The following is a 17,378-nucleotide window of genomic DNA, read 5'->3' on the forward strand; positions in this document are numbered from 1 at the left end:
TTCCCGTCATACTATTTCGCTTTTTCGTTACTTCAATATCATGGCTTTTAAAGCACTACTGATTTATAGAAAATAAAAATAAAGATCCTGTTTGACTTATGTAAGTTTTCAAGAATAAGTTGCTTTCTAAAATCATTCTTTGTAAATTTTAATCCGATCTCAGAAAATACATAGATCTGAAATTTTTCTAAATGTCAGTGATTTGTTTATACAAATAAGAAAGATTAAATATTTATTCAATATTTAATATTGAAAAATAATATTAATTATTATATAAATATTCTTTTTTCCATCCTTATTTTTATCCAAAATAATTGGCCTAACATGCTAGTCCTTTGACAGCAACGGATGGTACTCTGTTGTATAAAAATTTCTGTAAAAAACACGTACAGCGCTGTCGTCAAGTGTCAACTTTAGATTTTCAGGTCAAAGGCAATAAAATAAATTATAAAAAAAATACATTTAACGAAGTCGGTTTAGCTTCTATAGCATTTAACTTTCACCTCCGTGAGTCGTGACCATGTCCTTTTTTTTCTTTTGGTTTTCTCTTTAAAAAAGAAAAACAAAGGCGCCCTTAGGTAAATGCAGCCAAAGCGAACTTGTTAAGTGGACAACTAAACAAGACGCCACGTACCATGTACCAAGGACACGTGTGAAGTGACAATCCAAGGCTTGCTTATGCATGTCTCCTACATATATGATACATCATAAGCAAGTAGTAGCTGTATAGTAAAAGTTGTAAAAGAGGTATAGATAGTTCCATGGCAAAGAGCAAGGAAGACATAAAATACGCTACAGCACAGGCCAAGTTATCAGAAGATGAAGCACTGAGAGTTGCTTACAAGGCAGACACTCCACTCGAAAGTGGAAAGATTGCAGACTCTCAGCCTGTCGATCTTTTCTCCGCTGCTCACAACATCTCGCGTCAACAGGGCACCATTGCTCACTCTCAGCCTGTTGATCTCTACTCCTCAGCTCGAAACATCTCCTCAGCAACAACCGGTGATCATAAAGAAGACGGCGATGACCAGAATTCGGGTCACAAACTCAAAACTACGTGAGGACAAGCCAAACAATGCTGCAGATCATGTGATATTATGGTTCTTTGTATGTTTCACCTTTCAAGCATGTAATAATAAAGTGTAATTGTACTGCTTAGATAATAAAGAGTGAGTTGTATGGAATAGTTTTGTATTTTTGTGACTCTTGAGTACTGACAATCTCCTTCACATATCAAGTTATAAAGGGCACATACATAAATATAAACCGCAACATGAGATTACAATTCACTACACTACCTATATATTCTCCAACTTGAATATCAGGAGCACTCTTAAGAGATGGAAATACAAAATTTAGTTGGGAAAAAAGTTTCATTTCCTCCCGGGCTTACAGCTTCAAGAAGCACTCTGTTGCTCCTCATCGGTCCCCTTGTGCAAAAATGCCTCCCATCAGGGTGAAGTTCCTACTATTATGTAAAGCATCCACAAGGTTTCAAAACTGTGGTTAGGCAAATTTCCAGCCAAGATAGGTCTGGGATGGAAAAAGGAAGATTCTGGTGTTCTCAAGCATCATCATTCAACATCTGTCGTCCTTTTTTCCAGTAATGATTCTAGAAAGACTGAACATAACTTAGTGAAGGGAGGTAGATTATGTGAAGATCCACTAAAAATTGTTTCCCAGGGTCGACCAGATGGTAGTACTGAGGCTGGTGAATTTAAATTGTTCAACGGCTTAATATCTGCTAGCTCCCCATATATAGATTCATACCCAAGTCGCCCTATTACAAAGAGGCACACAGAATGTTAAAATCTTCGGACTACTTAATGACATATAAGGAATAATATATAAGCATTAAGCAACCATCCATATGAATCAAAATGACATGATAACGCATTCTTGATTACGCTGCACTTTCTATTATTCAGCTTCTAAATTTTAATTTGTCTCAATGTTCTCGTTAGGGACATTAATTTAATACCAGCCACAAATTCTAACTATAAGAAAGAGTGATGCAAGTTTCTGCTGTATCAAGCAATAGAAAAATAAAATTAAAACAAGAATATCAAATGCTGGCTCTACGAATTTTTGATGTTAGAATATGATATCATCATAATTATCACTTACAGATATGGATAGAAGCCTGATTAGAAAGTCTTACCAGTTTCCTCAGGCATGACATGATTTTCCCGAAGAGAAATGCCACGTTCATCCAATTGATCGCCATGTGGGCTAAAAATCACATATTCATGATCATTATTTATATATGCAAGTAATTCTGGGGCCGGTGTGCTATCTGAAGTATTGCCTTCGATGGATTCGGGATTCAAATGAACAAATGCAAGTCCCCCACCCCTGGCCTGCAACACAGGTATTACAGAAAAAAAATGAAGGCACCCACAATTCAATTTTTTATTTTTTGTAACAACCAGGCACTTGGGTTTCAACTAGCCATCAAGCTAACTGCACAACTTCGAGCCAAGGCCTAATTTATGTAATCCTACTAGTTAATTCATTAACCCGGACCCCGGTATCTAAAACACTGCTAGACATTTAGTTACCTTCCTCACAAACCAGGTTGCAACAGGAACAGGATCTTCTGCTTTGAATAACAAGATGACTCCATCTACATCATGTAATGTGCTTTCGTTGGATGTCTTAGGAAAAAGGCCAAGCACAGCAAAAAAAGAATCACCCATGGTCGAAGTTATGGCTGCACAGAAGCACAGGATATCAAGACGGACGGCATATGGATAAACGTAACAGAAGCTCAACAACTGCAATTATATTACCAAAAAATCACAGTAGAAACTTCTGTACTGAATTATAAACAAAGGGTGTAAAAAGAAGCTCTTATAAAGTATAACCCAAGACTAACTGTTCGGTAACTTTTACAATGAAGTAATGAACTATAATCAAAGGCTATAAAAAGCAGCTCTTAGAAACTCCAGTTCACCAGAACCTTCGGTGTTCTAGGATCGATGGAGATTTCAACTTTAAATTGCACTCATACAGAGATACATTTTGGGGCTAAATAAACATTAAATCAATTTCTATCAGGAAGGGAACTGCAAAAGCAATTATGCAACGGCTGTACCAAGTATCATGGAGAAGCATTTATGCCCATGAAACTCATGACAGAGGTTTGCTAATAAAGAAAGTAACTTTCTCATTTAGCAATGTTATGTATGATACAGATCTTTCAACCACCGCGAGGCATTTACAAAAATAAAAAATAGACAAGCCCAGCATATCGTCAATCAGATAAATAAATAAACAGTCCCAACTTGCGCCTATATGAAAATATAGTAATTCGCCAAATTTTCAACATAATTGAGAAATTTCATGATAAAAAATTTCAAATAAAATGAGTCCTAATACTTGCTCACTGAATATATGATTTTATTACAGATTTTAATCACTAGGCCTCCGTGCATAAGAAGTTTTAGTATCCAGTTTATCATATTGCAAGACAATTGTGCAAACTGATTCATTTTTTAGAAGTGCGAAATAATAAGTTAGTGTTTGACTGTTTGACTGTATCATGTATATTCTTTTTCACTATATAAATATAAGTCGTACCAAATAATGTTTGTAATTACAGTACTTTAGCATACATTGAATGCAACTACGCAAGCTTAGCTTATTGCCAAAACGAATGGTCAAGTACCAAAATCAACCAAGTCCACTGAGTTTTAGTTAATAGGGCTATTGCATGTATCAATTAGATACATTTGGTCTAATCCGAATACATAGAGTAAGCTTTATGCTACAAAAAAAGAGAGCGATGTAGTTTAGTAATTGATAGATTGGAAATATATATATAGTTAAATATAAAGTACAAAATTTAACTAATCATGATTTATTTACATTCCAACTTGCAAGACTAATAATTTCTATAGGTCTAACTTTGACAAAATATAATTATATTCATAATACAAATAAATCATATGTCACAAACATGTATCCCCTGATTTCTAGAAATCACACAGGATGACATGTTAATGTGTTAGTGCAAGTAGATTCAACAGATATAGTATAGATATTTTTTACAGCTTTAGCTGGAGGATGACCACAGTGAATATCAGTTTACAAGGATAAAATTAAAATCATGATAAAAGGAGATAATTGTGCCACTCACCTTCTATATGAAGCTTATATGACCATGACACACACATCCTGGACAGACTCCAGACAGACAGTTGTGGTTCTGAACCTCTAGATGCGGATACAAGATAGTCTGACTTCCCAATGAATGCAATTCTTGAGATAGGCTGTCATATAGAACAGGGTTAGGAAGACACTTTTTTGGGAGCGAGGGGTGGTGGAGCAGTCCAGTTAAAATTTGAACATCAAAGCAGACGGGGATCAGAAGTTGCCAATCAACATTACAACATCATGGTTTCAACTTTGTAGATACAACACAGAGGACGAGTCCATTTTACAATTTAAAATATTTGTAAGAAGGTAGACAACAAAGTTCTCTTCAATTTTTCTTGTTATTTTGTAAATTCTCCAAAAAGATTAAGAGGAACAACACAAAAAGATGATCTTGCAGACATATTACCTCAAGGCTTTCTCCAATTACAGCCACTAAAACATTGTTCTCAGGATCCCATATTGTAATAACAGTTTCTGCAGCAACAGCCAGAACAGAACCATCGACAGAAAATGCAGCTGCCGTCAAGGGCTTTTTTCTACCATAAAGAAAGGTATAATTTACAACGGCAGTCATAAAAGTACTGTCTATAACAGCTATCAGAATCAAATGGAAATTGGCGACATCAGTACTGCATCAATCTATTTGTGTTCACATGATAAGATAACAAACTAAGAAGAAAAGTATTCTTAGCTTTGCCTCGGTAAAACAAAAAAAACCTGATAGAACCAGCGAACCAGATTTATCGTTATAAATTATAATATGACACAAAATAGATTTAACAGAATGGCACGGCCATTGAAAGTCAGAAAAAACACTGGATATGAGAAAGCATAAATTTTATGTTGAATATTCTCTTTTACTGCATGTAATAACAGCATAAATTAATTGGAAAAAGTTTAGGACATACTTGTAGGAGCCAACAGCGTGACATTTCCAACCATTGATTGGGCGTGCTTGATCCTTCTGCTCAATTGCATTTTTGCTCACCCACACCTGCAACATCACAAATGTTATATGGGAAAAGGCTTACTGGAGCTGTAAAATAATCATCTTACCTTAAAATCACCACCATAAGAAGAGCTGACAGCCATATGACGAGTAGGATGAAAAGCTATTTCAGAAATACTTGCGTTCCTAAAAACAATCAAAAAAGTTTCACAATGGTCAATGTAAGTATGAACTTGTCATTCAGAATTCATATGGCCCATATAACAACCATACTCAAGCACAATGCTCTAAAAACCAAGCTGAGTGCGCCCCTAATCATGAGGTGAGAAACTTGTCTAACAATAATATAAGCACAAGGATGAAAAGTTGTTAAATGTGATAAATGGAAACTAAGTGAGCCACATGGAACATTGAAAACTAGCCAGCTGAAAATTACACATTCCAGATCAAGTCTTCAACCAATCCTCACAATAGAGTAATAACAATAGAGAACCTAATGACATCTTACCATCCACCATAGCTGTGGCCACTTGAAAAAATCTCCATCTCAAAAACATAAATCTCTCAAGTCGACGTCTCTTTAATTTTCACCTATGTTTTTCAGTACAATGTTTTTTTCATTCTGGTTTTATCTTCTGGCACAAAGTACTATATGACAGTACAAGTGATCATGTCAGAATTGTTTTGCAGAACTTAAATTTCATAACAAAATTCAAGATTAGTAAATACTTTAAAGACGCGGAAAATTATAGAAACCATAGCGAGTAGCGACAAACATCAAAGAGTTAAAATTAATTTTTAGCCTGAAATTTCATGCTTCCCTACTGATAAGCTATAACTTGAACAAATGTTTTCGTTTCATATAGCTGCAAAACATTGGCTTAAGAAAACAGAGTCAATACAGGAAGTGCATTATTTTGTCTCTGATAAAATAAAGACAAACCTGTGTGGTTCGTATACAATAGTGGACAAGCTGAAGTTTGTGCTCTGGGACCCACACACCCAGAACTTTAGACTCACTAGCCCACCAATTCCATCTTCAGGCAGCCTATTTTCAACAGTACACATCACACATCCATCTGGGGAAAGAGCCACAACTGAAATTGTTACCTGCACAATGATTGTGGTACTTCAGATTGGAATATGAATGCATAAAGCTAATCAAGTATGATGAGTTCGAGAAAAAAGGATATGCTATAAGAAGATTTGCTAGATGTGCAGTAATTATCTTAGATATGCTTGCAAAATCAATGTATCATGACAAAATATAGGTCAAACAAGAGAACAAAATCCAAAACCTCAAATACAGCTGGAAGAATAGGAAGCGTATAAAAAAACTGATTGCATCTTTTTATCTTCTTAGTTCAAACAAGTGGAGGGTTATAAATAATAAGGACATGCATCTCAGCGGAATAACAGCTTATAGGAGTACCACACACAGATAATAATATAATATATAATACATTGGACAGCAACAGAACAGCAGTTCTTCATACCGTGACTTCATCAACCGGCTGATGGTTTCTTTCACAGACTTGAACCTGAAATTTTGCAAAAAAAAATAATTTAGCTTCCGCACAGTATCTTCATACAACCAAAAGTGAACATAATGAAAACATAGAAACTAGCCTGCAAAGTCTTTGAATGCCCAGAATGGCATCAAGTTCTATGAACATTAAAAACAGATGCCATAAATGCACTTTAAGAGAAGATATTGCACTAAACCATTACCGGACTTCTACCAATCATGTTGCATGTTATCAGCTTACATAAAGTGATAAATTAAACTAGTAAAAGCTGAAAGCTATAACACAAGCTATAAGAAAATTGTACAATATTAAGCCGCCACATTATGCATTATATATAAGCGATAATCTGACCTCCGCAATTTCACGGTCATCAAACAAATTGTAGAACTGAATACAGTAATTGTCTGTACATATTGCAGCTACTCCAGAAGTCTGATTAAAGGCAAGCCCGTTACATGAACCGTCAAGCACCTCTGGGACTGCACGAGGAAGCTGGATTGCAACATAAAAACGTTTCTGAGAATCAACAGCCTTGTGCTTGCAAAAATAAAATGCAGTGGAATACAAAAAATAATAATAACAATAATTATTAGCAAAGACGTGCATTGTAAATTTATGGATGTCAATAATTATATGCGATGTCACTCTCCCAAGATATTTCTTCTGAATGATGTCCAGTGGCGGAGCCAGCCTTAAATGGTAGTGGGGGCAAAAAAATTTAATAAAATATTATTTCATCAGTCTCATATAACAAATCTATTTTGAAAAGAAGTTATGAATATTAAGGTTCTAAAATATTGCCCTTAAACTTGTATAGAAATAAGAAATGATAGGACAAATTTGATTTTTTAAAAAGACATGCATACCCGGACATAGGAAGCATTATTGCTCATAATTTATAACCAAGAGTAGTATTAGACCAAAGATATGAACCAGTTAATCCTTACTAATCAAAACAGAACCCATTCAACAAAATTTGTTGAATCAATCAGCCAGGTTTTATATGCATATAATATATATATATATATATATATATATATATATATATATATATATATATATATATCTCAAATTGAAAAGTCTAGTGGGGTCCAGTGCCCCCACCAGCCTCAATCTCCCTCCGCCCCTGATGATGTCACCATTAAGTTCTATACATACCTTAATTCCAGAAATGGACTTCACAATTTCCATTGAAGGCATCTTTAGTATATGAATACGATTATCAGAACATGATATCTGCAGAAAAAGTTACATGAACTCAGAGTCCAAATTACAGAAGGCCACTTTCATCATCAAAACAAAATTACAGTGTTACAATGCATAAACATAACCTACAGTGGAAATTGAGGGATCTCGAGAACTTGTATAATACAACAGTGGAGATCCTATACGAGGTAGAAACTTCCTTTTCTCCGTGTCTAGCTGCCAAACCATTAGGACTCCTTCTTTGCCACCTAAAACCATTAGACAGTTAAATATAAGACTTTGCAATGCCAGATTTTTTTTAAAAAACTAACAAAACAACAATAAGAATAATATTAATAATAATGATGATGAATAATAATAATTCAAGAGAACATAAAAAATCAATAAATGACTCATGGTATATACTGTACACATTTGTTAAATATGAAAGAGTTCAAGATATTTTCTAGTACCTGAATATAGATATGCTCCATCAGAAGAGAAAAATAAGACCTTCACTTCTGCAGAATGCCAATGCCACGTGGTGCAAGAATCAGCATCGTCTTCCCCCCTTACACCAGCTCTCCCATCGTCAATGTTCATCAAATCTTCATTAGCTGATTTATCACGAACACATAATGTTTTGTCACCAAAACCTCTCCAAATCAAGATCCTCCCTGTTGCATCACCTGCTGCTACAATTCTTTCAGTTGGATGAAAAGCAAAGGTAGTTATTTTTTTAGTGTGATGCAACTTTATTTTCTTATAAAAGACTCTCTCTGAATCTTTTGTTGGGACTTCCCATATACGAAGTTTCCTCTTATCTTTAATCCCAATGTATTCCCCAGCGGGCGAAGATGTCACGAACTCTGGTTTCTTAGTCTGTAAATAAGGTAAGACGAAATACATATACCTAAAATCAGAATGTGTTACAGGATGCATATAGAATTACATAATGTTATTGATTTGACTTTGCAAGGCATTTAAAAAGTAGAAACTGAAACACACACATCATAAATTTAGGTAAACTTTAATGTTTAGATTTGATACACAGAACTTGACATTTTCATTTAGGTGTGATAGAACATTTTCAGAGCATCTCCAACAAGGGCGCCAAGAATAGTGCCACTCTCTATGTGGCATGGCTCATATTAGGGTTCCCCATGGGATTGTAAGGGTGCTAATAAAGGCAACTAATTTGTGGCACCCTTGCCAAACTCTTTTGCGGGCCTATACTAAAAATGTAAGGTATGGGACCTTTGCTTTTGGAGTTGGCAACTAATGGAGTACTTCTATTGCAAAGGTTGCCTGAAGTGAAGTCAATGAAAAAGCAATATATATACATACATATGAAGTTAGAGATGATCAATATTTTTCTTTCTAAATTTAGAGTTCGGACGGCGAGACATACACAGTTACAAAAAAAAGTAAATTATGCATGCACAATATGATTCAAACAAAAGTAATGTGCACTAAAATACTAGCATTGGATAGTATTAGCATAACACAACTGCATACCTCTGCCAAAGTCACAGCACCAACCATGCGAGATTTAGTCAAGTTGCACTTCCGAATTTGTCCACATAATGTGTTGGGCAGCTTCTCCTTTCCTTGGCTTCCATCAACAGACACGTAAGCAAAAAGATCAGGTTGTTTCTCATCATTCTCGGACGACTTAGATAATAGACTAGGAATCACCTGCATTTTACAATAGCAAATCAATCATCTCTTTTATACCTGACAAAATAGCTCCTGTGCACTTTCTATTCATATCGAAGTGTCACAATCTCGAGTTCAAGAGATGTGTTTATATTGACCGCTAATTATTTGACTAAGAACTCAAAAATCCTGAACTCGAAAAGCTTACCATAGAGTGAACGGGTAAGCTAATGGTGATGGTTTTGACCAATTCGGCAACCGAAAAATCCCAGTACCTAATAGTGCCATCCAGAGAAGATGTCCAGCAATAATTCAACAACTTACTCGAAGCTGGCACCACTATAACCGATGTCACAAGATCAGTGTGACCTTCTAGCTCACTTATCTGTAACAATAACTCAGCTCATTTTAATTATTTGTTATAATCCTCAATTTAAATATAATTTAATCAAAATAAAAAAAACAAGAACAAAATGAATGCAATTAGGACCTGTAAAGCAGTTGAAGTGCTGAAAATTGAGACGGAACTTCCGGTACAAATAAGTAACTTTTTGGCGTCATTAGAGAACGCCGGCGGCGATGACACGTAGCTCTTGCCGCCAGTTATCATGTCTGTTGTATCGCCGGTTAAAGATAGATACGAGGCGGATGTATGTATGAACTTCGTGCTTGTAATTACTCTGCTAGGTAGTAGTAAAACCCTAGAACAGCTAAACCCCTCGTTTAGTTCGTTTTCTTTTGTTTTTATTGGGCCGGGTAGTATTTGTGTGCAGCTTCTGTCAACCCAGTAACACTTGCACGATATGGGCTTTGTCATCTTAACCGATGCCGGACTCCTTTTCCAGGGCAATCTGTACTGTATAAGGGATTTTTTTTTTGTTCGATGCTCTCTTTGAATACAAGTCTGGAGTCTAATTGTAAAACACTCATAACAATATATTATCATATAATATTTTGTTAAAAAAATTATAATGATGTTATAAATAAAATTATAAATATACAATTTTGGATATCTTTTTTTAACAAAAACCTTCATATAACTCTTTTTAGCTTTAACTTATTCAATTTCAATATAAACACGAACCATTACATAACCTTTTCTAACTCTAATCTTAAAAGTTATTGTTGTAAAAAAAACAAGATTGCAAAATTACGTTGAAATTGATTGATTAGATTACTGAATCTTTCAAAAGTATTACACGATCGGCTATATTTGGAAAAAAGTTGAATTTTCTTATTTTTTTTAATTTTTAAATTTACGTGTACTAAATTCGGATTAAATGTGCTAAAATCATAATGTGTATATATATATATATATATATATATATATATATATATTCGGGTTTGTCAAGTTTCAAGTAAATGGGAGAATATAGTCAATTGAGTAATATAATTTAGTTAAAATTCAATCCATTAATACTAAAATACTAATAAAATGATGTTAAAATTTAAATTATAAATAACAACTTACGAATTATATACCCGCCCGTACTTCGCACGTGTTAAAGGCTGGTACTTTATAAAAGAATACCTTAAAATATAGTAATCACATGTATAATTATTTATCTATATACTGTACGTATTATATTTTGTAGTATCTAACGAATTTAAAACAAGAAAATACAGATACAAGAAGAACTTAAAGAATACTCCCTCCGTCCCAATCAATTCTATACAGTTTCCTTTTTGGGATGTCCCAACATTTCTATACAATATAGTAACTTTTAATAATATAAAACACTATTACACCCACTTCTTTCTTCCATTATCTTCATTCTATAATAATATAAACACTATCATACCCACTATTTTCTTTCACTATCTCAAATCTATCATTAAATATAAACGGGTCCCACCACTTTACTCACTTTTCATCTCACTTGACTCACTTTTTACATTTTTTCTTGGTCTCCGTGTCCAAACCAAATGTATTCAATCTACCGGAGGGAGTACCAAACGGCTCGTCTTTAGATTTGAGGCATTATATTTGATGGTGGGAAATGAAACAATTCTAAATTATAATTTTATTAAATAATTTTGTTCTCTACATCATACCATTCATATCAATGTTTGCTAGCTATAATTAAACTCTCCATTTACAAAATAATATTTCATTTCTTATTATATCTATTCTATAACCAGATCTCATCATATAAATTAGCATGAATTTTCTCAACTATAATGTCTTTTCCTGCTTCATGATAAATATGAAGTTATCATGTAATTAAAATAATACAATTAGTATTCTTTTTATTAGAAATTAAAAAAATGCGTAAAATATAATTTATAATTAGTTAACATTTTTAAAAAAGAAAAACTATTATCGATAACATATTTTAATATTAAATAACCTTATAAATAGGTGACAAAGATGCATATTATTTATTCCACCTATTTATATAAATAAATATATTAAATCCTAAACTTATAAAGTCTGGTCAGTATTTGAGACAAATAGTTTACGAAAACAAACACCTCATGTTCAACTTTAATGGAAGGATTACAAATTGCTTAGAATTTGGTTTTGTCAACCAACACGTTTCATGCATGAGTACTCATCTGTCAATGAGAATCTCTTGTGATAATACAATATTTGAAGTATTAGTATTTAGTAGAGGGATACAGTATTTGAAGTACAGTATTAGTATTTAGTAGAGGGATAAGAAAAAATAATAACAAGAGAATATTGAAATGGATGAAACTTAATTTTATGATAATAATAATAATAATTTGATACATGCATGGCAGTGTCTTAGAGATAAGACCTTTGTTGGCTATGGTAGTTTTTATAATAATTTGATACATGCATGGCGGTCTCTTAGAGATATGACCTTTGTTGGGTATGGTAATTTTTATATCACTAAATTAGGGTTTACTGTATTATTTGAAGATATTATAGGAATATTAATTTCAAAACTTCTAAAATTATGGGAAAAAATCAAAAAAGAGAATATCTTTTCTTTTATATGAATCTAAAGATACTCATTATCTATTCTATAAATTCGAACTAAAAACGGATAGCTCTGAGCTACTCTCAACTCATAAGAAAACTCTTTATTTTTATTTAATAATATTTTATTTGTTACAGATTCGGTCTTGCATGTGTCGGTGAACTGAATTTTTATAGAAAAACATATCATCAATCACGAAATACGGGAATCAAACGAGCTGTTTTTTTTGTTTTTTGTTTTTTTGTTTTTATACAGAGAAGCGAGTTGCTTGATGAGTGAATGAAACCCATATAATGAAAAATTGAAAATCTACAGAGATCCAATGACGCTTGGAGGCGTTTGCCTCACGTCAGAAAACAATAGCCGATAACGAAAAATTTAAAGATCGAACATCATGACTTTTCCTGTAAAAAAAAAACAAAAACATCAGGACTTTCCCCAACCAGAAGAATAAAAAATTAGAAAGCGGTAAACTCCCATTTCGACCGCCATGATGATTGATGATCAAGCACAAATTTCCCTTCCTAGTTGATCAGTCCACATATCTTTTTCATGCAATAAAAACACATGGTTGTTGTCACAGAGGATGTCTGATAAAGTTGATTTTTATTTATGAGTTATACATTGGACTGCACTTAAATATATTACTCATATATATTTTTTTGCCAAAACTTATATAATTAATTTATAAATTAATTTTATAATTTATAATAATAATTCGGGAAAAGATTTTTTTAAATCATTTCAATAAATTTTTTATTCATAAATTTGATTTCATATAATTTACATAGTGATTTTATTCATAAAGATTTTTTTAAATCATTTCAATAAATTTTTTATTCATAAATTTGATTTCATATAAATTTGATTTCAATAAAATAGATTTTTTTGCCACTCAACTTATAGTGTTTTTAGAAACTTACCACCCAACTAATTTTTTTATTCTTTTAGTCACTAATGTTAGGTTTGGTTTTGTTTTTAGCCACCAGCTTAGGTTTGGATTTGATTACTAGCATTATGATAATTTTTTGTATCATCATTTATACATAGTGATGGTATCCAATATTTTGATGATGTGTCGTATGTTTATATCCTTATATATTGCAATAGTAATATAAAATGAGCCGATGAAAAATTAAAATCAGGAATAATAGTAATTAGATTCTAAAAATTCAATAAATCATGAATATGAAATCAATGACTTCACAATTCACCCTCTCTCATAAGATAAAGTGTAATTGAGTGATATGACGCATCATCTTTCGCTATTAAACTTTCAATGGACTAGCTCAGTCTAAGATCTTTCTTAAATTTATCTTCAAAAATTTTAATAACTTTATCTTATTACAATTTTCGAGATAAATAAATAGAGAGGAAAACTTAATTTTCGATGATTGTCCTGCATCATTTTATATTATTATTACTCCCTCCGTCCCTCTCATTAGTTTACAAATTTTCTCTAGTGCTTAGCATGTATTTAAGATTCTTATAAAACATAGTTTCATAACTTATTTTTGTGTGTAAAAATTCAAACACTGAATTTTCATTCGAAAGAAAAAAAATAAAGTTATATATGAAACTACATCTTTTAAAGGCCATATAATGCGTGTAAAATTCTTATCATCCAAGGTAAGCGACCTTGAAGACATAAAAAGTACTACATATAAAAATACAAACATATATCAAATCATCAAAATATTACCGACTACCACTATATTTTAATAATGATACACATAAAATGTAATGCTAATAATCAAATCTGAACCTAACTTCAGTGACAAAAAAAAGAGCTAAATCTAACATAAAATAAAAAAATTATACTTCAGTGGTTAGTTTCTAAAAACGCAATAAGTTTAGTGACAAAAAAATTATCATAATGCTGGTAATCAAATCCAAACCTAAGTTGGTGGCTAAAAATAAAACCAAACCTAACATTAGTGACTAAAAGAATAAAAAAATTAGTTGGGTGGTAAGTTTCTAAAAACACTATAAGTTGAGTGGCAAAAAAATCTATTTTCCCTTAATTTTAAAAAATATAAGTTATTATATATTACTTTCCTGGTTTTCAAACCAATGCATTGTCGTCCTCGTATCTAGAACTCTTATTTTTCATTTCTAAAATTATAATATTTTTATTCAACATTTTTCTAAATTATTTTAAATATGAAATCAATGTTTTTGGAATTATACGTCATTTATTTGAGAATAGGAGTACTATTTTCTACTTAAATAAGTCATAAATGATTAAATAATAAAAAACCCTAAGTATTCGAAAAGTCTTTTTATTTCAAATAAGCTGAGCTTGATTCAGCTCATATTATAATAATATAACCCCTATATAAACATAAACCATTCATCTGATAAAAAATTTGATAATAAATTTTGAAACGTGTAGATAATTTATTCGTAAATTATTATCTGTCTCAAACATTGGCCAGACTTTATTTGTCCTCGAGGAAATAAAATAGTTGTTTAATGCCCATGCGCTAAACGCGGCAGGCCAGGGTTAATGTAATATTTTTTGATAATAATTGAGTGAAGCGACTAACTCGTCCACACTTATCGAAGTTTATTCAATTGGTTCCTCGAATTGTTTAGGCCTCCCCTCACGATAGGATTTTAATTCAATGCCGTGACACCAGGACAGTCTACCACTGACTCCAGACTCCAGAGACGTAATTGAACGGCATGTGATAATGTCCACGACTCGAAGTCTCGAGCATTATAAAAGCTTATCCCATTTATAATTTTATAACATTTGGACCATATATCCAAGTGGCAATATAATCAATAATCAATTTCTGTCATTTATAATGTTTTCTTCTACTAAAATAATTATATACATGTTCAGTACTTTTTGGAGCAAGATGATCGAAATGAATAATTTTCCTCGTTCACACAAAAATATATTGAATATGATAAAAATTTGTGAGAATCCCGATATTAGATCCATCAATTACTCTAAAATTGTGGATAGGACAAACCATGCTAGGACAGGATCCATAAAAGAAACCTATACCGATATGTTCTCGCACCGTCACTCTGCATATCAACCTGCACAAAGAAAAAAACATTTTCGAGTTGCAAAAGAACACTACCGTTCATTACTCTGAAATGGCTCCGAGTTTTGAAGATGCAGATTCATTGTTCAACTTTGTTGTCAACCAAGGTAACGGTGTCAAAGGCCTTGTAGATTCTGGTATATCAAAAGTGCCTGAGCGGTACATTCAGCCACCGTGTGAGAGGATATCAAAGCCTGATGGCTATCAGGTGTACGAGCATCTGCCTATTGATTTATCGAAACTTGATGGACCTGAGCACGACAAAGTGGTTCGTGATATTGCCAGTGCAGCTGAAACACTAGGCTTCTTTCAAGTGGTCAACCATGGCTTGCCCTTGGATTTACTAGAGTCGCTTAAAGAAGCGGCTCACAAGTTTTTTGATCAACCAGCCGAGAAGAAAGCTGTCTATCTTAAAGGAGCGAGTCCTAGTCCTTCTGTCAAGTATGGGACTAGTTTTATTCCAGATAAAGAGAAGGCTCTGGAGTGGAAAGACTACATTAGCATGCATTACACTAGTGATCAAGATGCTCATCAATTTTGGCCTCAAGATTGCAAGTAATTGTTTATTATTACTAAATATTATGTACGAGTCATAGCTCATAGGTGTATTAAAATGTCTGATGTTAATGAATGAGATTATTTAATTTTTTTCAGGGAAGTTGCTCTGCAGTACTTGAAGATGTCGATGAATATGATTAAAACAGTGCTGAGAATTCTACTTGAAAACCTCGGGGTGAAGCTTGAAGAATCTAAAATAGATGGACTTCTGGGGTTTAAAATGGTGAACATGAACTATTACCCTGCATGCCCCAATCCGGATCTGACTGTGGGAGTGGGGCGTCACTCGGATGTCGGAATGTTGACGGTGTTGCTGCAAGATGGGATCGGAGGATTATATGTTAGACGAGAAGGAAGCACGAACGGTGATGACTGGTTAGAGATTCCTCCTGTTTCCGGTGCTCTGGTAATCAATGTTGGCGATACATTACAGGTCAGAACCTCAACTGGATCTCTTTTCTTGACACATAAGTGTAGACTAAGGGGCGTACGCAGATCTAGCATTCAAATCTTGGGGAATACCAAACAAATTTTCGAAAAACACTTATATATTTTCAAATTTTCTGGAGACACTTCTATAATTTTGTAAAATTTAGAATGGTGAAAACATGTCAATTTTTTTTAGAGGGGACACAGTTTGTGGAGGTTTGGAAGAAACTAACCATGCATAGCATTTGAAATAGATGCTACTGGTTATTGATTTTGTGTTTTTGTTTGTAGATCTTAAGCAATGGAAAGTACTTGAGTGCTGAGCACAGAGTGCGTACCACAAGCAAGCAATCAAGAGTTTCAATCCCGGTTTTCACATCGCCTAACCCAACAGAGACTATTGGGCCGTTCCCAGAACTAGTGGAGCGTGACGGGGTGGCTCATTATAGAGACGTCTTGTATGCAGATTACATGAACAACTTTTTTTCAAATGCTCACGAAGGAAAGAAGTCCCTTGATTTCGTTCAGAAAAACAACCACACTGCTGCTTGAAAATGTTTGTTTCATGTTTAATTGTTTGGTTGTTCCGGAGACTTGTGTCTGTGCTGTTGCAGGATTCCTGTAGTAGTTAATCAGGAACCTAATAAGAACCTCCATGATGTCAGTACATGGAATATGATGATTTCATTTGGCCATTAATTCAATTTGTCCTTGCTAATTTGCTATCAGTGTGTGCTATTACAATGACTTTGACTTATGAGACAACTCAGACAAGTGGTTTGCAATCCCTCCTTAGAGCAAGTCCAATGCTAGATGCTATATATCTATTGCTATTGCTATAATATAGCACCAAAAAGTGTTTTTTGATGCTAAAATAAAACTTGCACTCCAATGC

At 33.4% G+C, this 17,378-nt stretch overlaps 3 protein-coding genes across 3 annotated transcripts; 2 read left to right on the plus strand and 1 right to left on the minus strand.

Moving 5' to 3' along the window:
- The first annotated feature begins 698 nt into the window (after nucleotides 1-698).
- LOC108219088 (SEED MATURATION PROTEIN 1) lies at nucleotides 699-1,229 on the plus strand. The gene has a single exon (XM_017392351.2). It carries the CDS (start codon nucleotides 762-764, stop codon nucleotides 1,059-1,061), a length of 300 nt encoding a protein of 99 aa, XP_017247840.1. The 5' UTR covers nucleotides 699-761; the 3' UTR covers nucleotides 1,062-1,229.
- Nucleotides 1,131-10,204, minus strand: LOC108219087 (uncharacterized). Its single transcript, XM_017392349.2, has 16 exons — nucleotides 9,974-10,204; nucleotides 9,692-9,868; nucleotides 9,343-9,522; nucleotides 8,298-8,706; nucleotides 7,975-8,093; nucleotides 7,798-7,875; nucleotides 6,991-7,131; nucleotides 6,607-6,651; nucleotides 6,054-6,220; nucleotides 5,218-5,296; nucleotides 5,070-5,155; nucleotides 4,568-4,697; nucleotides 4,142-4,274; nucleotides 2,562-2,713; nucleotides 2,162-2,360; nucleotides 1,131-1,780 (listed from the first exon to the last, which is right to left on the minus strand). The coding sequence occupies exons 1-16, from the start codon at nucleotides 10,091-10,093 to the stop codon at nucleotides 1,575-1,577; spliced, it is 2,421 nt and encodes an 806-aa protein (XP_017247838.1). The 5' UTR covers nucleotides 10,094-10,204; the 3' UTR covers nucleotides 1,131-1,574.
- A 5,210-nt stretch (nucleotides 10,205-15,414) lies between these two features.
- LOC108216893 (scopoletin 8-hydroxylase) lies at nucleotides 15,415-17,201 on the plus strand. Its single transcript, XM_017389752.2, has 3 exons — nucleotides 15,415-16,051; nucleotides 16,151-16,487; nucleotides 16,775-17,201. Exons 1-3 carry the CDS (start codon nucleotides 15,549-15,551, stop codon nucleotides 17,033-17,035), a joined length of 1,101 nt encoding a protein of 366 aa, XP_017245241.1. The 5' UTR covers nucleotides 15,415-15,548; the 3' UTR covers nucleotides 17,036-17,201.
- Nucleotides 17,202-17,378: the final 177 nt, after the last annotated feature.

Source organism: Daucus carota, chromosome 4 (assembly GCF_001625215.2).
Source record: "Daucus carota subsp. sativus chromosome 4, DH1 v3.0, whole genome shotgun sequence".
Taxonomy (NCBI): domain Eukaryota; kingdom Viridiplantae; phylum Streptophyta; class Magnoliopsida; order Apiales; family Apiaceae; genus Daucus; species Daucus carota.

What these genes read in the sequence shown, in the direction of transcription:
- LOC108219088 (XM_017392351.2), top strand. Translation starts at nt 762, where the DNA reads ATGGCAAAGAGCAAGGAAGACATAAAATACGCTACAGCACAGGCCAAG.
- LOC108219087 (XM_017392349.2), bottom strand. Translation starts at nt 10,093, where the DNA reads ATGATAACTGGCGGCAAGAGCTACGTGTCATCGCCGCCGGCGTTCTCT. An exon ending in GCTTACCCGTTCACTCTATG is followed by an intron (nt 9,523 to 9,691) that starts GTAAGCTTTTCG and finishes TGTAAAATGCAG; the next exon opens with GTGATTCCTAGTCTATTATC. An exon ending in GTGCTGTGACTTTGGCAGAG is followed by an intron (nt 8,707 to 9,342) that starts GTATGCAGTTGT and finishes CCTTATTTACAG; the next exon opens with ACTAAGAAACCAGAGTTCGT.
- LOC108216893 (XM_017389752.2), top strand. Translation starts at nt 15,549, where the DNA reads ATGGCTCCGAGTTTTGAAGATGCAGATTCATTGTTCAACTTTGTTGTC. An exon ending in TTTTGGCCTCAAGATTGCAA is followed by an intron (nt 16,052 to 16,150) that starts GTAATTGTTTAT and finishes AATTTTTTTCAG; the next exon opens with GGAAGTTGCTCTGCAGTACT. An exon ending in ATGTTGGCGATACATTACAG is followed by an intron (nt 16,488 to 16,774) that starts GTCAGAACCTCA and finishes TTTTGTTTGTAG; the next exon opens with ATCTTAAGCAATGGAAAGTA.